General features: G+C 39.8%; 2 protein-coding genes across 2 annotated transcripts in view; one reads left to right on the top strand and one right to left on the bottom strand.

Moving 5' to 3' along the window:
• Positions 1–3234: 3234 nt before the first annotated feature.
• The window catches only part of LOC119894146 (aminopeptidase Ey-like), a 24956-nt gene continuing 3333 nt past the window's right edge, over positions 3235–24857 (bottom strand). Inside the window, exons 4-21 of the mRNA XM_038706704.1 lie at positions 24532–24668; positions 23660–23786; positions 22395–22549; positions 21864–21977; positions 21616–21759; positions 21455–21520; positions 18066–18131; positions 17786–17961; positions 17398–17474; positions 12158–12291; positions 11966–12021; positions 11180–11327; positions 10972–11063; positions 8157–8264; positions 7910–8077; positions 7652–7792; positions 5994–6075; positions 3235–3519 (exon numbers count right to left, since the gene is read on the bottom strand). Of these exons, the coding sequence (XP_038562632.1) occupies positions 3364–3519; positions 5994–6075; positions 7652–7792; positions 7910–8077; positions 8157–8264; positions 10972–11063; positions 11180–11327; positions 11966–12021; positions 12158–12291; positions 17398–17474; positions 17786–17961; positions 18066–18131; positions 21455–21520; positions 21616–21759; positions 21864–21977; positions 22395–22549; positions 23660–23786; positions 24532–24668 (2147 nt within the window). The 3' untranslated portion in view covers positions 3235–3363. The remainder of the gene's footprint in view (positions 3520–5993; positions 6076–7651; positions 7793–7909; positions 8078–8156; positions 8265–10971; positions 11064–11179; positions 11328–11965; positions 12022–12157; positions 12292–17397; positions 17475–17785; positions 17962–18065; positions 18132–21454; positions 21521–21615; positions 21760–21863; positions 21978–22394; positions 22550–23659; positions 23787–24531; positions 24669–24857) is intronic.
• The window catches only part of dnaaf4 (dynein axonemal assembly factor 4), an 18343-nt gene continuing 16345 nt past the window's right edge, over positions 22860–24857 (top strand). The window contains exon 1 of the mRNA XM_038706707.1: positions 22860–22985. Within this exon, the coding sequence (XP_038562635.1) occupies positions 22917–22985 (69 nt within the window). The 5' untranslated portion in view covers positions 22860–22916. The remainder of the gene's footprint in view (positions 22986–24857) is intronic.

Here is a 24857-nt window from a genome sequence, read left to right as displayed (position 1 = left end):
ATCCAACTTGTAGCTACTGGTTATCCTCTGTAATCAGTGTACCATTATCTCAATCGATTTCCCTGTTCTGAAAAGAACATTGCAAAATAAAAAAATGGTTTTGTCACAGAAATAAATGGATATCAAAGCATTTTCTGACACAAAATAGAATTTACAAAAAAGGCATGAAAGTTATTTTTCTTGATAAGGAGGCCCTAACTAGGTTAATATTAACCCTAACTCTTCAACATTAGTAACAGCTACAACATTGAAAGTTCAGTTATATACTAGGCTGAGCCTAGGACACTCAAGTGAATGAATGTCTACTGTTGGTTCTTGTCCAAGCCTGTGATGCCCTCAGATAGTCAGTGAGGGCAGCAGAACAGAAAGCCCAATAACCCATGGTGAAACATCCCTTTTTGAGACTGCTTTGAGGTTTTTGCCCGGTATTCCATCCATCAATCCATCGTCAACCGCTTATCCCGCCAATCCCAGCTGCTCTCGGGCGAAAGGCGGGGTACACCCTGGACAGGTCGCCAATCCATCGCAGGGCCACACAGACGAACAACCACTCACACTCACACCTCAGGACAATTTTGGGTCACCAGTCAACCTAGCCTGCATGTCTTGGGACGGTGGGAGGAAACCGGAGCACCCAGAGAGAACCCACGCAGACACGGGGAGAACATGCAATCTCCACACAGAAAGGCCGGGGCAACCGGGGTTTGAACCCACGACCTTCTGGTGCTATCCACTGGATCACTGTGCCACCCTGCCCGGTATTCATTAATCCTACTTAAGAATTTATAATATTATTAACTTTATTAACATTTCTAGAATATCTTAATATTCAGCTAATAACTAAACCTGACCCTACGTTGATCCCCAGCAGGATCTTAATACAATATACAACCCTCCTCCTGAATTAGAAAAGCTTGGACATAAGGCTGGACGATATGGCCAAAAGTGTAAAGTTTCATATCTTTTGATATCAATAATTATCATGATAAGCATAAAATCCCCATTTCTTTTGAGTTTAAAAGCTGACTTTTGCTCCTGAGAGAAAGGTGAAGAAACCTGATGGTTAATTGTGGTTTAAACTCATCTTTATATTCAACACTTGAGGCCAAACAGTGCACAGTGATACAAGCTCCACTCTTTTTCTCCACTGACATGTCCTCCTCCTTGCAGATAGAGACAGAGGCTTTTCACCTGAATATCACAGTGAAGGTACACTTGGTGTCACGGCTTTGGATCAGTCGTCTGCCGCAGTGTTTCCAGATGTGCTAAGTGGCTCACAGCACAAGCTGGAAGCTACATACACAGCTGATTCTGTTCTGTAACCACTCGATCAACTGACACCACTAGACTGAAGACTTTTCTCTCAGACACACTGACACTTTATTAAAGTCTTGCATTTTATCTTTTTACAGGGCCTATAATTACCTTATTTTATTTTGGTTATTGTATTGTATGTACTCCCTGTAATTTATTTATTTTTATTTACACTTTTATTTAACCAGGAGAAAGCCCATTGAGATATAATCTCTTTTTCAAGGGAGACATGGCCAAGAAAGGCAGCACATAATGACAATACCATACATAAAACATCTTCCAAGACACCTATTTACGCTTAAAGAATCCAGCCTATGGGAAAGATCTACACTCATCCTTAAGGACATCTGCAACCAGGGACTTGAACTCCAGCGGTGGTACCAGCACCTCTAACTGAAGAATCTTTTGTAAGGAGTTCCATGTTGAGGGTGCACAATATGAGAGGGAAGTTTTTCCTAACTTTGAATCAACCCTGGGGACTTTTAAAAGCAGTAGCCTAGTAACTACTGAATGCAAAGTTAAACAGGCTACAAAGGTAAGTGGGTAATTTGCAAAGGACTGTTTTATAGATAAGATACAAATGTAAATGTGTACGTGTAGCTGGAGAAGGCCATTCCACCGTTTAAACTACAACAATGGGTGGCACCCGAAATAAAGAGCAATCTTATCTTAAGCAGTAAAGATAAACAGACTTCATATAACTGTACAGTAACAGTACACATTTGTTGTGCTTTACGTTATTTGCTTCTACTTTGGCTGATCTGCTGGAATTAGATAAATAAGATGTGATGGCTGATTTGGCTGCCAACTCACAGCCACAGGTTTTTTCTTATTACAGTAATTCAATAATGATTATGCAGAGTTAGTTATTTGTTGTGATGTCTTTGGAAGACTCTAAAACTGTAACTCTAAAACTCTGCCTCAATCAGTCAGTTTGTTTGTGTTACTGACCAAGTCAATGTCTGAATTAAAACTATCTAAAAACTGGAACTCTGGGACAAAATCTTCTGTCTGTGGTCTAATTTGTCAGTTTTGGGGTCTGAAAAGGTTGTAGTTCCCTAGGCGGCTGTGGCTCAGGTAGTAGAGCGGGTGTTCACTAATCAGAAGTGGCTCCTCCGGTCGGCAAGTGTCTTTGAGCAAGATACTGATCCCCAAATTGCTCCCAAAGACTGTGTGAGAATGATTAGTTTCATTCAACTGATGCAACCTTGCATGGCAGCCTCTGCCATCAGTGGGTGAATTTGACATGTAGTATGAAGTGCTTTGAGTGGTCGGAAGACTAGAAAGCACTATGTAGGTACAGTCAATATACCATTCAGGGTACGTTTTGTACATCTAAGTCAAATATAAAGGTGGGAGCTTTGCCTTTGAATACTGTTAAGGATACTGTTAATCTGCTTCAACTGCAAAAATAGAAATCATAATAAAAATAATAAATGCTTGAAAATCATTAAGGCCTTAGTACCACTCGGTGCACAGGCCCTAATTATCCCTATTTTACAAGAAAACACTCAATATTTCACGTCAAGGTTTTAAAAAATCTCCAATCATAATAAACCTGTGATTTAAAATAGTATAAAAACACAACAAATCCTTACCCAACAGATCCTTACCTGCTAGTTCTAAGCTTTTTAGGTTGCACATAGAAATATAAATGTTTAAACGTTGCTACATGCTACACATCGTTAGCTTCTCCACAATTCAATCGTTATGGTCATTTTACGGAAACAATGAACACCAAAGTATTATTCATTCAGATTTATCGGCATTGTAAAACATTAAAAAAATTAAAGGCCTTTCCCAAATTTAGGCAAGGTAAGTTCAGTGTTTTAAGCAAATAAAAGCCCAGGCTATTAATTAAAGTTTTACAGTACATTGCAATTCCCTTCTTCTCAAACAAACTGAGGTACAACAAAGGCGCAGCAGGCAAATTTGGGTCTCAATTTATTTTTAAAGGATGATCATATTATGTATAAATCTATTTTTCAGGACAATGCATTTTTAAATTACATGAAGTACAAGTAAATACAGGCTTAGTATAGGGCATTATTAGGATTTAGTTTCAGCTTTGAACCAATTCAGAACATTCTGCTTATTCTCTTTGATCCATTTTATGTTGCCGTTGGTTCTCTCAATGGACTGATCCAGTGCCAGGGTCCCAGAGCCGAAACCGATCTCTGCATTATCTGCCTTGAACTGCTTCAGCTGTCATAACAAACAATACATAAAATGAGTATCTTGTTTAGAGAGGTGATACAGCCATCTAAAAGTCATGTAGCAACAAATAACAGAGAAACACTGAATGTTGAGGACGGGGGTGAATCTTATACCTTCCCCAGCCTTATTTATATTTTTCTTGGACACCCTACACAATCCCCAAATGTGTCACTGTAATACATGTAAATGGACAAAATTTTTAATACAGAGTTCCTAAATAAATTGGTTTACAACCACCGAATTTGTAAACCGTGACCAGGCTCCAGCTGTGTGACTGATGAAGGGCTTAAGTGCCACAATATTTTTACTCCACACTAAATTCCAACAAATAACCCTAAGCAGGGGGCTGGTTTCAAAAAGAACACTGAATGCATTAGAGTCAATGACAAAATGACCCTTCTTCTCAGCTGATTTATCACCTCAGTAAACACTTTCCTAATGAGTTTATGGTCTCATTGCTAGTTTCAAATATTCTTCAACAAAGCATGATGTTCATTTAGTAAAGTATGGTCCAATTTACAGGAAAATAGACGATGAGGCAGGGTATGCTTTAGGGTACGGTCGCTTCCAAGGCGAATCGTAAGCACTGCACTGTGTACATCTGACTAGCCATGAACTTGTTTTTGGGTGCTGTTGGTGTTGGAGTTTGATTGTACTAAAAGACACTCCAAGTAGGGCTGAAACGAGTCATTGAGAGACTCTAGTAACTTACTAGTTAACTTACTAATAAGTGATTAAATTCTTTGCATCAATGCTTTGTTTAGTCTATATAACTATTTGACGCATGACAAAACTTTATTGCAAACTGCTCTGCCCTGCACACAGAAAACGCAAAAGCCACAAGTGTTTTTACTATTATTCTGCTATTACATTTTTACTATCAGTGCGTAGTTGCTGCTTTGTGTGCTAACTCAAAGACGTTTGTGTGCACTGTATTGATGCAAAAACACCATTTTTAAAAGAGTTGGCAAGAATTTTTGGGTGTAAGGTTTTGTGATCAGAGTGTAAATGCATAAACGTGTTTGTTGTAATCGTTCTCCGATTGGTTAGTCTGTGAGTTTGGGTTGTCACGTTACAGTGATGAGTTACACAGCTGATCCCAGTACTGGGGGTGCCAAACAAAAGTATTTCTTATTCAATTACTCGATGAACTAATGAAATAATCTGTAGAATACTTGATTACTAAAATAATCGAGAGCTGCAGCCCTAACTCTAAGGAGTCAGCTGTTTTTCTAGTATTAGCATCCCAATTAATATCAGAATTAACGTGAATTACGGATGCACCTTACTAACCAAGCTAGCTAACTCCATCCTCTCGTCCCAGTATGGCCCCTTCTGATTCCAAACAACCCAAAATGGCGACGGCCAAAATGCCAAACTCGAGGCTTCAAGATGGTATTCAACAAACCAATGGGTGACGGTACGGTGGCTACGTCCACTTCTTTTATACAGTCTGTGGTATGAGACCAGGGGCCAGATGTATTAATAATGTGAACGCACAAAAACCAGGCACAAACCTCGGTTTATGTACAAAATTCTTTAATGTGGTTGCAATCCACTTTAGCAAGTTTTATGGCCCATCAAGTCCATCAGACCACGTCAAAAGTCAAATTTGTCGAAGATTATGTTATGAGGCAGGCAGGTAGCCCACATACACTCACACACACAATAAGTGTATAGCGTTATTAGAACGATAAGGCGATATCATTCTAAAACAATCCTGTTTGTTTTCTTCCTTAAATCCTAATCGAAGCTAAGCAGCCAAACTATTAGGCAATTAGTCAATTGACAGAATAATAATTGTCAATTATTTTGATTATCGATCTGTCATTTCTCAAGCAAAACTGCCAAACATCCCCTTATTCCAGTTTTTCAATTAGGATTTGCTTCTTTGTCGTGTCTTACAGGAAACTGAATATCTTTAAAATTGAGAGTTTCTGTCAGACAAAACAAGTAATTTGATCATACCACCTGGGCACTGGTGATTGGTATTTTTCAGTATTTTGTGACATTTTACTCAGCGATCAATTAATTGAGAAAATCTTGTGGCCACGTATGATTCTGTACACGCCTGTGCTCCTGGGATACGCACCACACCTCCGTCAAACTCTAAAAATTTCTTCCACAAATGTTGTAGTTACAGTTGTGACATGATTGACAGTTGCTGTTGGAGGGACCTGGACTTGAAAAAATGCCACAAAAGCAATACAGCTTGTTACATTTCAGACTTTAAACTGGTGCCTTGAGACTAAAGAAAGACGTGGGACTTGTTCCCACCTGCTGTTATCTACATCTGATAGAACAGCATAAGAAATTAACCAAGGGCAAACCACAATCTGGAATGACGCTTAAAACATAAAATATCTAAAAGAAGAGATATTAATATGTTTGACAGTGGATAAAACTGGACAAAACTCTTTTTTCATTCATTATGAACATTGTGGACAAAAAGAATAGCTAACCTGTTGAAGCTCAAATTCAGTTGAGAAGCGCTTGGTGATTCCGTTGATCAGGTTGGAAAAGGAGAATGATCCACCACCATACCTGTGAGTGAAAACAAAGCCAAAACAGGATTATCAGGGTCCTTTCTATACAGATTAATAGGCAATTATCAGGCTATAAAATCATTTGTGAAAAATCTGAAGCAATGCCACTGAATAAATCCTGCAATAAAGAATATCTACAGCAATTGCCTTTCAAGCGCTCTCAAGATGGCATTAAGTATTTGGGTATCACTTTAAATTCAGATCTCAGAATTCTCTCTCTGTCTCTCTCTCTCACCCCCAACCGGTCGAGGCAGATGGCCGCCCACCCTGAGCCATGGTTCTGCCTCTTAAAAGGAAGTTTTTCCTTGCCTCTGTCGCCTAGTGCTGCTCTTAGTGGGAACTGTTGGGTTTCTGTAAATAATACGGTCTAGACCTGCTCTTTATGAAAAGCGCTAATTTATTTGATCAGTACTCTCCCACTCCACTTTGATAAGGTTAAAGAATTAACTTGTTTTCTGCTTTTATTTAGAATGGCAAGAGAGTGAGAATTTGTATTAACGAACTACTACTATAAATTCACAATACTTTTTTAAAATGGGCTTACAACCACAATATAGAATAAACAATGTGCAAAGAAATATAGAAACAAGAATACTGTCTACTAGTAAACCTCAAGGGCTCAAGTATATCTTAAATCAAGGTGGTTCAACCCCAAATACTCAAAATATATACACGTAATAAAAATTTCCTGTGAGATGGTAAAATGGCTTCCTTGCACTGCTGCAAGGATGGAAGCCAGTTTATGTTTTAATATTCTACAGAATTTTTATAATTGTAATTGGAAGATAGTTGGGGGGGGGATAAGAACACAGTAAATACTGCATTGCATTAAGAGCTTCACTAAAGTCCTCATTAAGACTGCAGTAACCAACATGCTCTGAAACTGGTTCCCTCTTTACTTTGTCACTTGTTTCCTTATAGTCTAACTTTACAAACTCATGAAAGAAGCTCAATTATAAAACTGTTATCTCTAGTGTACATGTGTATATTTATTTGGCAATAATACCACATTAAATTCTATCTATATCTGTATTTTATTTGAGATAAAATATAATGGAATGGCCGTGTTTCTACAGGTCAGACCCAGACAGCTGCCAGAGACTTGAAGTCAGACCAAATAACCCTATCGCAATCCGTCAAAGATCTTTACTTTATGGTGTGTGTGCAGTGAAAACAGAGATAAATTAGGTAAAGATAATTGCTTGTTGCACTAGCTATATTTGTCAATGATAAAATGATGAAAAAAATCTACATTTGAATAACATGAACAGCTGTAGTGTAACTATACTCAGCACCCGTGGCATGTCTGTCAAGAGAAGGCCTGAATGGTCTATGAGGGGTTAAGGGATGTCATACCTAACTCACCATATATCTGCATTTTTAAAAACCTTTTACTTAGAACTGTAAAGCCCATTTTAGCACCTCCTAAAGTATGATGTTGCAGAGAGACTGCAATGCTAAGCAGACTTCTATTTGAAAAACTTATTGTTATGGACCACAAATCTGGTGCCTTCTTTCATGTTTCATTGGAATGTAGTGATGTTAGCAACTAAAATGTATTGTGTTGTACTCACTGAGTGAAAATATGTGACCACTGAGACCTGACAAAGTCCCATGCCAGAGACTGTCCAACCACATTGTTGGCAATGTAGACAATGGTGGAGGTGGCATCCTGCTTTCGGATCATGCTTGGATTCAGAGTGTACTCCAGGTACCTGAAAAGGTGCAAGCAGAACAGCGGGCAGAGTGAATATGTTTATATTTGTCAGTAATCGTCATTTATACATTGTAGTGCTGTGTAACAGTATTGACAGTGCTGTCTGTGAGCAGACCTGTTGAGCAGCCAGGGCTGCTTCGTGCAGGCCAGGGCAGAGCGAAGTTTTTCAGCTTCAGTAGCAACCGTTGTGGAATTAAACTGTGACCAAGCAAAGTCCCACTCTTCAGTGCCGCCTGCTGCGATGGCGTTACAGTACACAGTGGAACGCAGGTTGGGGTGGATCCTGAACAATGAGGACATCTTTAAAGTTCAGGATTGTGATGATGGACAGATAGTGGGCAGTAAATAAGTTACACACTCACTGGTTGATGTTAGTGTCCTTCCATTGACTGAACAATGTCTTGGTCAAATTTAGGCATTCCTCGAGGCCTGTCCTGCAAGCCAGACTGATAGCATTTACCTGATTATACCTGTGGAAAGGATAAACACGATCAAAAAAAAGGGGGGGACAAGAGGAGACAACCAGCTGAACAAAAGCAGCAAACAGCACTGAAAAGACAAAAACTGCAGGAGAAAAAGACAAAGAGTCATGACGGATCACACACCAATCAGCACCTTTAATAGATGGATAACATCATTCAGTTTTGGAATAAGGGATCCAGAGAGATGTGAAGGAAGAGGTGGAGGACACCTGAGAGCAGGAGGAGGAGGAAGAGCAGTAGGGAGAGGACAAAGAAGAGGAGGTCTGTCCCAGACCAAAGACAGGATGCTGGGGCAGAAAAAGCATTTGCTATTGTTTGGCAAAATAAAAAATGTCCACATGTTTACATTTGTTGTGTTCATCATGTGAAAAGGTTTCTGAGGGGGAGAACCACAAGCAACATTACCAATAACCAGTTTTTGTAGTATTGTTTTGAATTTATCTCACCAGTGTGTCGGACTGTGTGTTTGTGTGTGTGTGTGTGTGTGTGTGTGTGTTTGTGTTTGTGTTTAGAGTTTGAGAAAAAGAGGCATCATTTCAAGAAATGTGCAAAAAGTGCTAAACTATAACAGGATCCCAGAAAAATATGAATAATGACTGAGTAAAACAGGGGTGTTTGCGCAGTGCTTTAGAGGGAGCAAAAGTAACAACTTGGTGGCAAAGAAGGGCAGCTGTGGCTCAGGGGGTAGAGAATGTTTATCCGTTTCTGATGGCAGGTGGCACCTTAGCCTCTGCTATTTAGTGTATGAATGTGTGTACTGCAATGGCAGTCACCTTAATGGGGCTAGTTATAGCTATTCTAGATCATTCATCTGACTACTAAAAGCCAGTGGAAATGTGTCTGCCAGCTAGCCAGTTCGGAAAACATGTATACATGTAGACAGCGACTGTTGGCCAAACCAGGGCTTTTGCAATGGACTAACATTACAAAAATAACGCTAACAAGGTTGGAAAATTATAAGTATACAAAATTGATTATATGTAGTACAGACAACTCAGCAGTTCCCATCCAAAAAATAAAATAACACAGTGAGCTTGGGCTGAACAACTTGTTGTTGAGCCCAAGAGCTCATGACCTTTAATACTGCAGCAAGAAGATATGTTACAATATCTGAAAGGTTATTATTTTATGAGGTAATATTAGTAATTTATTTCAATTGCAGACTAAAAAACATTATGTTGAAATATTGAGATGAGCGTTAAGTGCACTGTGCCCCTTTAATGTCATTAAAAACATTGGCCACATTTCCTTACACATTGTAACAAGGATCCTAAACACTAATGCTAAGATGATCTCAAGTGTGGATTTTACCATTGCATAATAAGCCAGTGTTTCTCAATCATTTTCACATCAAGGGCTACTAAACTGACACAAATTAGACCATGGGCCCCCATTTGACAAACATTTGTCCCAGGATTGCCCATCTGATAAGAGTTCTATTACAGAAAGTAAATGAAACCCATGACCAAAATAGTCACAGACACAGTCACAGTTCTGTCACTGTGTTAATTATGGATGGAATGATAATGAAAATAATTTTCTTTTTTGCTGGGTAACCCTGGAACCCCTTTAAAGAGGTGGCATTGTGTTCATTTTCAGGTTCAAACTCTTCTTTAGGGGTTGTACCAGAACAGGTTTACATTTACAATTTTCAAAAAACACCATATTTTTGTCATACTGCACATTGCTGCAGCTCCTCTTTTCACCCTGTGTTGAAGGCTTCGTTTTAGCTATGGAGTGAAACATCTAGTCTCTAAATGATCTTTGTTGGGAGTTGCACATGTGCAGTTCCTAGTTAAGCACTACTAGCCAATCAGAAGCAGAGAGTCAGTGAGAAGCCGGTAAACACGGGTTCGTTTCAGCTGTATATGTTCCCCATACCAGCTTGGCAACATGGACTGGAGCGAGAGTTTCAGAGTGGTGAGTTATTAATCTGTAACAAAAGTATCTTTCATCCATAAAGTTTTAACTGAGCTCTGTCTCTACATCACAGGAACAACTTTATGTCCACTGACTGCCTGGAGGGTAGCTAGTGTTTGGTAGGGAGAGGAGAGCTGTGTGCTGCAGCTCACTGTTTTTCCCCCGGTGTTTTTGAGGGCGTGTCGGAGTAGCTGCTTGGCAAGCATTAAATGACGCGCATTTTGCTTTCATCCCTGTGACATCGCAGGGATGAAAGAGTTTTCTGTGGGAGATGGGAACTCCCTTTGGACTGGGCCTTTTCACTTTGCAAACCTGTTACATGCACAAAAAGATATATAACTCAATAAAAGGAGAGGGGGAAAGACATAAAGCATAATACCACCTCTTTAATGACCCCTAGCAAGCAACTGCTTGGGGCAACCAAACAATTAAAAGAGCACATTGTTGACTTGTAATGGGTCAAATATCATCGTAATCTTAACTTGCTTTGGGGACATGGGGCCAAGGTCCATTACCCACAAAAGGTAATGATCTTTAGGTGATCAATGGTATGATCAATGGTATACAAACACAAAATGTACCCATAATGCTGTTCACTTTTGCTTTTAAACACATGGAGAGGCTCAACTGTTAAGACAAATAAACTGTATATAAAAAGTAACACTGTTCTTTAATTATTATATCACTAATATGCAAATGTTATACTTGTTCTTGCTTTTCTTAAAAAAGTATGATCTCCAGAACAGAATATGCCCACGTATCTCTCTTTACTTACTGGTCCATGTGTCCAACAGGTACTCTGCTCCAGTTGTCAGTCATTTTCTTGTAGTATTCAAACAGAGGGGTGACCTGTTTCCTCAGGTAATTCTATAAAGAAGGAAGACAGAGCAAAACATACGATAATCCCACAAAATATAACAAGTAATTTATTTATGTTTTGGCTCTTGATTTTTATGCTGATATGTTTGGCTGAAAGAACACACCTGCATGGGACCATAAACCTCGCTGCGGTCAAACATGAGGTAAAAGAAGTCCAGGTTGTTCAGGGCAGACTGCCAGGGGATATAATCTCTTTCATTGTTCAGGTACTTGGTGGTACTGAGGGCCAGTTCTGTAGAGATGATCTTTGCTCTTTGGGGTTACAAGATTGTGAAAGATTAAATGAATGGGATTTCTTATGTATCTACATATTGATCATTATCAGTCTTGAGTGTTCTCAATTTTACCTTTAAATATTTTATCAACCCTGCTCATTTATGTAACAAAGAGGATATTGCTGCCTGGAGGATCTATTGTCAAAAATGCAATATAAGATCCATAACTATGTTTTCAGTGGTGTATAAATCCCTTACATAATGAACTGTTATTTTTTTATTACCTTAGAATGAGCCATTTCTATGTATATATACATACACACCGCGGGTCCTCTTACATGGATGTTGCCATATTGTGCCACCATGTTTCTACTGTAGCCCAAATGGACAAAAGTCTCTACAGCGCGCGTTTCATCACTACGTTCAGTACGTACAAAGAAGGAGGAGAAGTAATCTTAGCAGGAGTAGTATTTGTCGACTGGTTTATTAGAAGTAAGAAAAGACATATTTGAAGTAGCGTCCATGTTGATTACACATTCTGACTTAAGAGCACATGAACACACACTGAAGTCTGAACAACAGCTTCGTTGCAATTTGCAACCCTCAGAGTATTTTTTTCTACATGTACTTCAGTAATGACATCATCTATATATGGTCCTGTATTAGCAAATTTACCTGGCCAGGTTGAAGGCATCATCCACCAACTGAGCTCTGTTGATCACTGGAATAAGCTTAGAAAACAAAAAAATTATATCCCTGTTACTACAACTAAAGACACATGTCTATAATCTGCGTATAACTGCAGAGGTCACACATTATTCTAAATGTGCAGGTAATATCAGCATGCATCAGACAGCAGTGTCTTACCTGATGATTGGTGCTCAGAATATTAAGGAGTCTGTCCCAGTTGGCCTGGTTATAGTTGACTCTGTAGTAACCCACCATGTTGTGGTTGGCCAGCACCCAGTCATTCCCTGTTGTCTTCATCACATCCATTGTGGCTACAGAAGAAAGGGAGGTCAGAGTTAGTCATGATAAATACCAAATAAATTTCATTCTTTTAACAGTGTCAATGTTTGGTTATTATTTGTCTTCTGAAGGTGATTTCCTGCAAACTCAGCCACTGAAATCTTAAAGGTTCGGTGTGTAAGATTTAGTGGCATCTAGCGGCGAGGTTGCGAATGGCAGTCTAACACTGCCCCCTGCCCTTTCAAAGAGCGTAGGACAGCTACAGTGGCTGACACAGGACAAAAGTTGTCATCTTTTGAGACAGCAGAGTGTAACCAGACCAGAAAAGAGGTTTCTTGACATAGATATATTAAGAAATTATGTTTACTTAAATATTCAGTAAAAGCATATATTATTGTAACTTGGCCACTGACTGATGATAACATGGAAAATGTAAGCCAAGAGTGTGAAACACACTTTCTGCACCAAAGTCTGTAATTATGGACTGTTGCTAAAACTGCCCACTAGAAATAATATCTGGCCCACAGCCAGATTATGGTGCTTTGATGAAATACATCTCAGTCATGACAGCAACAGTTACTCACATAATCACTTCCTCTTTAGCGGTTTTGCCTACAAAAGCTTGTTTGCTGTAATGCTTTATTTGGAGTTGAACTGAGCTTTTAGTTTGAAAAATTCTGAACTATATTAAAAGAGTTTGTAGCCTGCTTGACACACTTCTGAAAGAGCTGTCAGAAAACGTAATATCCCTAAATGTCCTCTGGCTGGAGACACTGAGGAAATGAAATGGCGTTTATAAATACTGCAGCACATGCCGTGATGTGAGAAACATTCGCTGCAAAATCAAATCAAGCGAGAACAAAAAAGTTTGTCCCAACTTAGAACTGAACACACTCTTCTAGGTGAGAGGCCTTCAATATGAGTTCTGAGCTACCCGAACGCCATACTAACAACTTCAAATGTTACGCTAACAGAACAAGAAGAAGAAGAAGAAGAAGAAGAAGAACAACAACAACAACAACAACAACAACAAGAATGTAGAAACTGCCTCTGTAGCTCTTTTTGTCCGTTTGGGCTACTGTAGGAACATGGCAACGTCCATGTAAGAGGAACCACGGTTATGTAGATAGAAATGGCTCATTCCAAGGTAGTAAAAACATAATGGTTCATTATATAAGGTCTTTACACACCACTGAAAACATAGTTATGGATCTTATATTGAATGATTTCTGTCAATAGATCCTCAGAAATATTACACACTGGACCTTCAAGTCTTTATTTGGCAAACAGTTGACATCATCCTCAGCAGAACATTACAGAAGGACTGGTGGTCTAACCCATAGTTTGGTAAGAATACAGTGATTCACCATATGATTAATCTGGTAAAGGCGGGACCTCCATTTTAATCCAGTAGATGTAGAAGTATTAAAGATCACATATTTAATGCAAAATGCACTTTAAGATGTCTTTTCAACATAAATGTGTCCCCAGTGTGTCTAAAGACACCAAATTATGAGAAAAAAAACATCCCCTCTCTTTTTCCCCTGCTCAGTCTTTCAGGAAATGTGTGCGCAAACACGATGTTTGACTTGGCATAATCAATGGATCTGCTCAGGACTTCCTCCAGCGCTTCAGGTGTAAACACCACCACACAGCCTCAGAACACCAAGCTGCCAGTCCACCCAGAGTCAGCTAACAGGACGGCTAGGTGCACGGCTGATTGAGCTAACTAGCTAGCGGCAGCTAGCGTTAGCAGTAGTTAGAAAGCTAAAGTAAACGCTAACAACAATGGTGATATAATGGTTGAGGCAGAGCAACCAGAGGACATCAGATATGATCCAGTTTCATCAAAACCCGTGAATAAATTTGTTATAGCGCTGTGAGGCCCAGTCTCACATAGCCAGATCTATCTCCATACATCAATATATATAATATATAATAAGCTCCTGCTCCTCGTCGGCTTTTGGGAAGTTGGCCAATGTTTTGGTTCTGAACCCAATTCAAGATTTCTTCAAGTCTTTGGTCTTCTTCTGCTTATTCTTCTTTGTGACTTCTCTCCCTAATGGCTCTGGCCAGGGGGGTGCCAGGGGCAACTGTGCCTGTGAGCCCGGCCAGCCGGACTCTGAAGAACTGAAACAAACTTTGCGCTTACTAAAATCTGAGAGCCAACGCGGCTACAGCACACCAAGCCAAGTGGGTGCGTGAGATGTGATCAGAGAGAGCTCTTCAGAGAGAGCCTACCAACTGAAGCCCAGTTGCCTTGCAGGAGCAACCATGGTCGAAGACGAACGAGCTCTTGGGAGCTCAGTAAAGGGAACCAGCGGGCCAAACTGCAAGTGGGACCAACGCATCCAAATGGTCCACACAGAGAATCCACCCTTGCCTCCCTCCCCACTTCCAGGTCAACTTCACTGGCAATCTGACCACCACGTGAAACAAAATACTTTTCCTGTGATATTGGGGTTGATGCTAGTTGCTAGTTTACTAAAGATAATTTAGCTTTAGATCATGGAATAGGGAATCCTAAATATTTCAATAATATTTACCAAATATCTCAGTTGCTGAATGGTGCATTAAGCTGATTTCACTGGTCATTGCTAAAATTATCCACTGCCACTAGGGGGCACCGCACGAGCGAAAGGTTTGTATCTTGTAATCGGCTGTATGAATTCATCCAAAATTTGGTTTGCACGAAATTCAGCTAAATATATAAAATGTGATCATGATTGATTAAGAGACCTTCTCTGGGGATGTAAAGGTCCAGGGTTGAAAATGTTCCATTCTGGGCCTGTGAAAATTTATTTTTATTGTTTTTGTCTGCTTACTATGTTTGTGCAGCAAAAACCTAGACACACAAAAATTTGCAGGTGTATTGCAAATTCCACCCACTGCTCGGGCACATAAGACACTCATTGAACTCAAGGTGACGCTGTAATAATGAATGATAAAAACAGCTTGACTTAAGAGTCAAAATCATTTCATCATTTTATTTATTTAAAATGAATTAATCGTGTTATATTTTCCTCAGAATCTTGTCAGAAACCGCTGAAACTTCATCATCAGGATCACCTACAGACGTGACGTGATTGTAAGTTGTTAAATACATTTTGCTACATCAATCTTATTATAAAAGGTTTTTATTAAATAGCAACAAATGCAGTTAGGCGCTACACAGCTTCACCGAAAGTAATAAGCTCTGTCAAATGATTCTGAAAGTAGATGTACAGTTGAAACCAGAAGTTTACATACACTTACAAGACACATATGCTTTTTTCCTCACTGTCTGACGTGAAATCAGACAATCACTTTTCCTGTTTTAGCTCCGTTAGGATTACCAAAATTATTTATATTTGCTAAATGCCAGAATAATGAGAGGATTTCTTTAGACTATTTTTCATTACTTTCTTCAAAGTCAGACGTTTACATACACTAAGATTACTATGCCTTTAAATAATTTTGGAAAGCCCGGATAATGATGTCATGTATTGGGAAGCTTCTGATAGGTTTATTGACAACATTTGAGTTAATTAGAGACACACCTGCGGAGGCTTTTTAAGGCACACCTGAAACACACTGCTTCTTTGTGTAACATCATGGGAAAGTCAAAAGAAATCAGCCAAGACGAAGAGAGTTGTGGACTTGCACAAGTCTGGTTCATCCTTGGGTGCAATTTCCAGATGCCTGATGGTGCCTCTGTTCAAACAATTATAAGCAAATATAAACACCATGGGAATGTCCAGCCATCCTACCGCTCAGGAAGGAGACATGTTCTGTGTCCCAGAGATGTGCTTTGGTCCGAAATGTGCGTATCAACCCAAGAACAAAAGCAAAAGACCTTGTGAAGATGCTGGCTGAGCTGGTAAGAGTGTGTCATTATCCACAGTGAAACGAATACTGTACTGACATGGGCTAAAAGGCCACTCTGCACACAGGGACAAAGACCTTAATTGCTGGAGACATGTCCTGTGGTCTGACAAAACTAAAATCGAACTGTTTGGCCATAATGACCATCGTTATGTATGAGGGGGAAGCTTGCAAGCCTGAGAACACCCTCCCAACTGTGAAATACGGGGGTGGCAGCATCATGTCGTGGGGTTGTTTTGCTGCAGGAGGGACTGGTGCACTTCACAAAATAGGTGGCATCATGAGTTAAGAACATTATGTGGAAATGTAGAAGCAACATCTCAAGACATCAGCCAGGAAGTCAAAGCTTGGGCGCAAATGGGTCTTCCAAATGGACAATGACACGAAGCATACTGCCAAACTGGTTACAAAGTGGCTTAAGGATAACAAAGTCAGTGTCTTGCAGTGGCCATCACAAAGCCCTGATCTCAATCCTATTGAAAATTTATGGGCAGAGCTGAAAAGGCATGTGCGAGCAAGGTGGCCAACAAACTTGGTTCAATTACAAAAATTCATAAATTTCTGCCAACTATTATGAGAAGCTTGTGGAAGGATATCCAAAAGGTTTGACCCAAGTCATACAGTTTAAAGGCAATGGTACAAAATACTAATGAAATGTATGTAAATGCAAAAAGCATATGTGTCTTTTTATATAGTGTATGTAAACTTCTGGTTTCAACTGTGTATACTTCAACAGAGCATCGGCATATAGTGATGACCATTATTATCTTAAGAAAATAGAAAATATCTTATTGTCAGATATCCAGATGCTCGCAATCTGCTTGGACCCCATCATTACTGCTTGCGGCTATATTATTATTAATACTAATATATGGCTGCATCTCACCGTCAAGACTACATTCTGTTTCGAATGTAATGTCTGGATTTGCGTTATAAACACATTAGTACAATTCAGTAATGAATAATCAATAGGCATACCCACTTCTAGAGTATTTTTCTTAGCTTCTCTAAGCGTTAAAGGTTTGTTATTCTTGGTTAGGTTACGTTAGGAAGTTCTCTTATGCATTTTCTACAGCTGTTTTCATTAGTCAAATCCTCAAGATTTTTCTATCTTTAGTCTTTAAATACTTGCTTGCAACCAAGGAATTTGTAAATCCCTGATTTGTCTTGGCTTGTAGTGTCTTTGCATTTATTGCCAAAAACACTTTCTCTCTCCATTCACCACTTATTAAACAGTCAGTTTGAAGTAATATCAAATTGTCTGTGCGTCCTACCTGTTTTATTCTTCAGCCACTGTGGTGGCTGGATGACTCCAGTCTTCATCCACTTGATTGGAACAATCCATTTATAGCTGCAGGGTAAATAACTGTATTATTAAATCTACACTTATTTCTTTTTGCTTTTTATCTATATTGTCTTTTAGGATAACAGTTGTATTATGATGTCATTGAAATGAAGCATTAACGTCCGACGTCCGACGTCCAACCCGCTCTATTTCCTGAGCCACAGCCGCGTATAAGTGGGAGTAGCAGCCAAAGTTTGTAATAGTAAAAGTATTAATACTGTATTCATACTGGTAAATAGCGGCACTAGTATTACATAAAAATATATAATTTGTGGGTGTAGGGCAGAGGAGGGATGAAAGAAAGGCAATGTACATACTTGAAGGGAGATGGAGCTATGACTCCACTGGATTCTGGATCCAAGAGAAAGTGAGCCTGGGATACAGACCCAGTTTGGGTATCTATGGTAACCACAGGAAAGCCCATTTGCAGCACCCAGGTATTCATGATGTTATTAACAGTGTCGGGAAGTTTAGTGCCATTATTATTCACAGCCTGTGGAAGCAGCATGTAACAGTAGGTTGGCATGTAGTAGAGATCCTTTTGATTAAAATATTAGCTGATTGTAAAATCTAAAGAGTGCATAGAAAGGAACATACCGTTTGCAGATGCTTCCATAAGTCTGTGTAGATTGCATTCCCATATGCAAATTCTTTCAGGTAGCTCTGCAGGGTGGACAAAGAAAACAGAGAGATATTTTAGTTTGGTATGTTTTGCCTTGGAGTTGGTTCTTCAAAATGCTGTGTTGAACCACGACTTGAATCAAATAATTTGCATTGTAGATCAAAAAAAAGAACAATGAAATCTCAGTTAATGAACAGTAAATGAAGCAAAGTCTGCAAGCTAGTTCAGACAATCCACCCCAATCCATACCCCTTGAGTTCACCTCACACTGGCATGGCAAACTCTTCCCCTATATACAATATATTTCCTTTTAATTGTGGTGGTGTTCTTGAGCCACCAGTGCTCTGCTAACTCTTTTGCTGCCACACCGCTCACCTGACAGCTCTGCCTCTACGCTAGCATCCACCTGTTGGCTTTGCGCCTGCGTTCTCCCCACACTCCCTGCTGTGCTGAGTTAAGTGCTTCCTTGTGGAAAGTGACAAGAGGGTCATCTCAATTCTCTTAATTTTATCCACGTTCCCTAACCTGTGTCTTTTCCTTGTGTCTTAGTCCCTCCCACCGGAGATGTGGAGAGATGTAAGAAAACCATGCGGGTAAAGAGGAAATGAGGAAATAAGAAATGAGACGTCCTTCCTTTTTTATTATCATTCATTACTGAATAACCCAGAATATGATATTGGTCTTTTGACCATTGGAAATGATTTATTAGGCTAAATGACGTAACTCAAATCAAAGCCGATGCTCAGGAATTATCAGCCTCACATGTGACTGAATGGAAAATGCATAAATGATGAAAAGAAAAGTGTTTCTTGGGAACTTAATCTGTTATGTGTCTTCATTCCATTATGAAACGGCAGTGATGTTGTAATGGATCAGATCAACCCAATAAGCAGCATTAACTGATATCCAATAAGGCAGCATGTCAGCCACTTAAAGACTTCTGTGGAGGCTGCTCTTGTGGATTCTCACTCATGGCAGCTCAGAGATCCCTCAGAGATCCTCCACAGATAAAAGCTTTGAGACGCCCTGCAAGATGGCGGACCAGAACAACTTCCGCTTCAAGCAAGGATCGAGGAAAAGTTAAATAAGAGAAATGAGATGTACCTAAGGTCAGGTGCTACACCACCAAATAGCAACAAGCTGGCTGATTTAATTACAATTACTAAATGAAGTTGCTGTTCTTGTGCCACGTTTGTACAAAATCCACCTGCTGAATGGATAATCGCAGTGCCAGATGAAATTCCTTTATAACTCACCTTCCCTCATCTGCCCTGCAATAACTCCATTTACTCCGGTCCTAGTCACCTGACCTTCCCCGCCCACCTCCTCACCTGTTCCCACGTTCCCCTCATCAGCCCTGCTGTTGTCTAGGCCAAGTTCAATCTCAAAATCTTTTGCACCAGTTTAAGGTTCCCAGGTTGAACATGTTTCGTCAAAATGGTGTGCAAGGGTGCGCTTTGGGGTATGTTTTCTATCATTTGGTGAGTGTGTCAAAGGCGTTACCCAATCAGCTGTAAAGTGTATATAAATGCAGCCATATTAAAGGGGCATTATGTAGTTTTCAGCAGCCACTAGCGGTGCGGTTCTAAGATTGCAAACAGGCGTGTGCTCGTACGCGTCCTCTCTTGAACTCATGAGCGAGCATAATCCGAAACACAACCACTTTCATACAGAAATCTTGCAATGAACGCAAGAACACCAACATGCAGGCTGTGGCTTTTCACACAGACATGTTCAGGCTCTGTTTCTTACAACGTTTTCCGGCTCAGAGGCAGATCAACTCTGGCGCCGTACCTTTCATTCAGCGCAGCCAGCCGCATATCAGCACAATACTCCCGAAAAAAGGCAGAGTGACAGCGGCTATAGACAGACAGGGAGAACAGACAGAGCTGGAAACTCAGGTAAACTCCCACTGCAACGTTACAGTAATAGTTTTATCAGCTGCAGGTCGAACTTATCCATGATCACGGTACTTTTACTTCATTTAGCCGACGTGCTACAGCGTTAGCTCGCCTGCTGCTTTCAGTAACTATCTTTACTATCTGTGAATCTTTCACTGGAGGCTCAGCAATGTCAGCACAGCTACATGTATTGGATGATAACGAAACTGGTAGTGAGCTGGACTGAATATTATAATGAGATTGTGTCACACTTTATAACAGTCAGACCGCAGTAAGTAACTTTACTGTAGTGTTAGTGGATGGCTCTTCCTCTGGGCTGTTGTTGCTGTGAAGTTGCAGTATTGTATATTATGTGGGTCACGTTAGTTACAGCGACAGATAGGTGGAGAAGATGTGTACCTGAGTATTGGTAAAACCACAATAAACCTAAACTGAACGTTACATAGCAAACAGCGGCAGGTCCGAGCTACTGTAGCATTAGCTAGCTGCTCCTGGCTGCATCACTTTAGGCTAACGTTATTAAACAAATCGCTCCACATTTGCTTTTTACCGTTACATCCTTTCTTGCAGGCTAAATCAACAGTGGTACACAGGATAGTAACATGGGTGGTGTTAGTTGGTGAATTAATGTGGAAAGCAATATAACTTTGCACCGGATAACATTAGCAACTGCTCGCCGTTAGCCGGCGAGCTAACATGACTTTTTCTGTGTGTCTCCAGCTTTACTAATGCTCACTTTGTTCTTACTCGACATCATCTGAACCTGTTTGGTCTGATGGGCTTCAGCACATAAACCTTTATTGTTGTTTTGTATCCTTACGTGGAGCCTGTGTTTTGCTGTGAGCCGGTTGTTTTATAGTGCTAGTGGACTGCATGTCGTTAGCTGCCGTGTTGTTGCTGTAGTCAGAGAGAGGCTCGGGAGCACGCACAGGGTTGAATCCGACCCGGAGACCTCACATTAAAAGCAGAATAGTGGCTGATGCAAGCAACGGAGAAAACAGGCATGTGCTTCATTTCTAAGTGAGTTTTGAGCCCATTGACAATAAGGCAATGAAAATTTGATTTATTAAAATCAAAAACTTACATATAGCCCCTTTAAAAAGGCAGTTAATAACAGTGTGCATGTTACACAACAGGGTGTTCTAGGCACCCCTGTTTCTGTTGAAATAAATATTTTGCTACTTTTTGTCGGGGCTGAACTCAGTCCTGACCTTTCCCTCACCTGCTTCCCTATTCCCCTTAATCTGCCCAGTAGGACATATAACTTCCACCAGTAATCTGTCAGTTTGTCCTAGTTACTTTGTTATTGTTTTTTTCATTTGGGCTGTTTTTAGTTCGTGTTGCCCAAACCTCTGCTTGCCTGTAAGCCTTGATGCATCAATAAACTACTAATTGTCATCCTGCTGCTTCTGTCTGCACTTGGGTCCAATTATGCATTTCTTGACTTGTGAAAAAGTCCTTACCCTGATTCCCATTGTGAAGACGTCTTCAGTTAGGAAATCTGATAACATTCTTAGAACAGATGCTCCCTGAGGATGAGAAAACACATTTTAAATGTTGGAACAGTGGCTTGATCTTGAGGAAAATGTCCTGCTGCTGTTTAGGCTTGCATGCATAAGGTTACCTTGCTGTATGAGATGGCATCAAACAGCTCACTGATCTGTGATGGTTTCTCGACGTCCTCTTCTTTAGAAGACAGAGGGTGAGAAGAGGCCAGGGCATCGATGGCAAACACCCTGTGGATGTCACTGAGCACAATAAGGTCTGTCTATTATGAGACAAATAAAACAGTATGATCAAAACTCCACTCATCACTGTCACCATCATTCTCCATATATTACTGAGGTCATGAGGTGGAAGGGAAATCCTTACCACATTCCAGTCTGGTTCAGCATTGTTTGCACCCAGGTACTCGACATAGGATGCGAAGCCTTCATTCAGCCACAAGTCATTCCACCACCTCAGGGTCACCAGATTACCAAACCACTAAAAGGGACAGCACACGGTGAAAATGTGTGAATAATAGCAATAATATCTAAATATTATGCATTAACAGGACTTGGTCTCAACTATGTTACAAACACTCCACACAGTTGTGAAAGGAAAATCTAATTCAATCAATTCAATGCCATGTTATTTTAGTCGTCAGCCTACAGAGACGTACATGCTGCTGGCTTCCTAACAGGACTTGTCACAGGACATGAACTGTCTCTCAAAGACTTGAGACTTGACTTGAAACCTGCGTTGACCTCTTTCAAGGTTACGCAGAAACATTCCAATATATTTTCTTCAATACTTAAACTGATTAAAGAGTGAATCACAATATACATCAGGAGTTACAACAGTCATCACCCTATAATCCACATTTGTGAACTGATATAGATCGCAGTGGTAAAACCTAACCATGTGAGCCAGCTCATGAGCAATAATTGTAGCAATCCTCTCCTTGTTGGAGTTGGAGGAGAACGCTTCATCGTAGAGCAGTGCTGTCTCTCTGTATGTGATCAGACCCCAGTTCTCCATGGCTCCAGCATTAAAATCTGGCAAAGCGATCTGATCTGCAATAGGAAAGAGATTATTTGTGGTTACTACTGTGGTACTAAAAACTGCTTTTAAGTTGACCAAAACAAACTAACACCACAGTGTTAAAACATGTGATCTGGTGAAAGGATGGCCTAGACAAAGACATTTGGGGATTTGAGGGTGCTATAACAAAATAAGGGAATGTACTGTACTAGCAGGCCAACAAAGACTGGCTGACGAAAGAGCCATGGAAGAGTGTATAAAAGTTATCAAGCTTTATCTGTTAATAATTGACATTGTATGTGGTCCTCCCAGATCCTGTTCCCAAAGCCCAGTCATAAAACTGAAAGATACTGCAGGATCAATGAACAATAAAAACAGAATGAAGGGCAAGCCTTTCCTATGGTTTTCGAAATGGCTGACAGCCGTTTCACTGGAGGTGGCAGCCAGTGTTATCGTCTACAAAAGAAGGTATGTTCAAGGTTAACCATAAAAATGGATGTGATGACAATAAATGTGATTGCAAAAACGACCTGCCACTGAGGGAACAGTTAAATCAGTCTTACATGTAATGTCAATGTATTCCTAGGTAAGTGTACCGTTTGTACTAAATACACGTGGAGCAGAAAAAGAAAAAGTGTTCAGACAACACATTTGTTACATTTAACAAAGATACTGTACGCACAGAAAGGAGAATATGAATTCAAAGCATTGCCTCAGAGAAAAAAGTGCATTGTTTTTTGTACATGCAGAGAAAGTGTGTACTTGTGTAATCATTCACACACATTTATACACTGATCTTGCCCAAGGACTTCAACATGCAGAGTGGAGGAGCCAGGGATCGCTAACCTTGTGGGTGACCCGCTCTACCCCCTAAGCCATAGTCGTGGTCAGTCTGACTAAGGTTCTTGCTAACTTTAAACTCTCTATTTCCACTGTAGAGATTCAGGAAACAGAGACTCTGGCAAAACAAGTTTTTCAGGGCAAATAACGCTGCAATCGATATTTGTCTCCAAATAAACATACTTTTTACATTAATTATTCCGAATGCTTTTCAAACACAAAACTTTCTTTCAGGGAAACCTGTATTTGTCTTAAACCAAACTCATTCATATCCAGATCATCATGTGTGGTGGTGGACTTACCAGACTTCGGTAGAGGGTATTTGGAATTGTAATATTTCTCAAAGAACTTAAGGATGGGTCCAGTTTTGCTCAGGGCATACTCTCCTTGCCCAGCAGCAATAGCAGGCTTCCGGGCGAAGATACGGATCTAAAGCCACGTCAAACAATAAAACACATAACACAGTCTTATAATGCACATTTCTGTTAGCTTGAAAATCTTTTGAAATTGTTGCTTCAGCCTAATCCTCTCGGATGACTATCACTGGATGGCGACAGAGTCAGAAATCTTCAAATCTTACACCTATGGCTTTAGCATGCTTTTGTATGTGTGCCTCTCTCCAAACTATGCTCAATAGAGAACAAGAACAAAACTTTGGTTTTACTTGAATGGAGAAGGACTGTTGTAAGAAATGTGGGTACTTAGGAATGAAAAAAAACACTGAAAATTTGATGATTAAAATTAAAGTTGCAACATGCACAAAGAGTGCTATTTGACAACTTTAGGCTGTTCAAACTTTAAATGTAGTTCATAAATTATTTCATTCTTAACTAAGGGAGAGCAACTATTAGGGTCCAACATACAAAAACTTATTTTCCACTTGCATCACAAATCTCCTAGTAACATCTGGAACAATCTTGTTGGTCTATTGGGAAATTGTCTGTATACAAATACTTTAAATGGATAAGCAAGCTAGAAAAAATTAAAAATAGGCTATTGTTGTGGTATGGTGTAGATCACAGACAGTATGATCCATTCAGTAACATTTATTAAAGAAGCTGAACCAATAGGCTAATTTATATTTTTTTATGTGATTTGAAGTAAACTCTAAGTTTCCTGGATAAACAAATTGTATTCATGAAAAAGGGACAAAATCACTTTGGGATTCAATTACCAAAACTCCATCAATGGTGTTATTGATGTAGGCATAGTCACTGACGATGAACGCCAACAGGTAGGTGGACATTTTCTCAGTTGGCTCAAAAACTGTCTTCTGCACACTATGACCTTCAATGGTGACGCTGTTTGATTCTGCAGAAGAGATATTAAATGTAAAAAAAAATTTCATTAGATTTTCATTATTGATATTACTGCTTGGGATCACAAAGTTTTATTTAAATTTTTCAAGAACCACTTTTTAAAGGTTTTCTTATACTTCAAATTAAAACGTTTTTTAAAAATTTGACTTTTCACATCCTGTTGTCCACAGTCTAAAATTCA

The sequence above is a fragment of the Micropterus salmoides genome, unplaced genomic scaffold (genome assembly GCF_014851395.1).
Source record: "Micropterus salmoides isolate LMB-PRFRI ecotype aquatic unplaced genomic scaffold, ASM1485139v1 Ms_hic_scaffold_8, whole genome shotgun sequence".
Lineage (NCBI taxonomy): Eukaryota > Metazoa > Chordata > Actinopteri > Centrarchiformes > Centrarchidae > Micropterus > Micropterus salmoides.
Note: the sequence above shows the minus strand (reverse complement) of the source record. Positions and strands in the feature narration are given on the sequence as shown.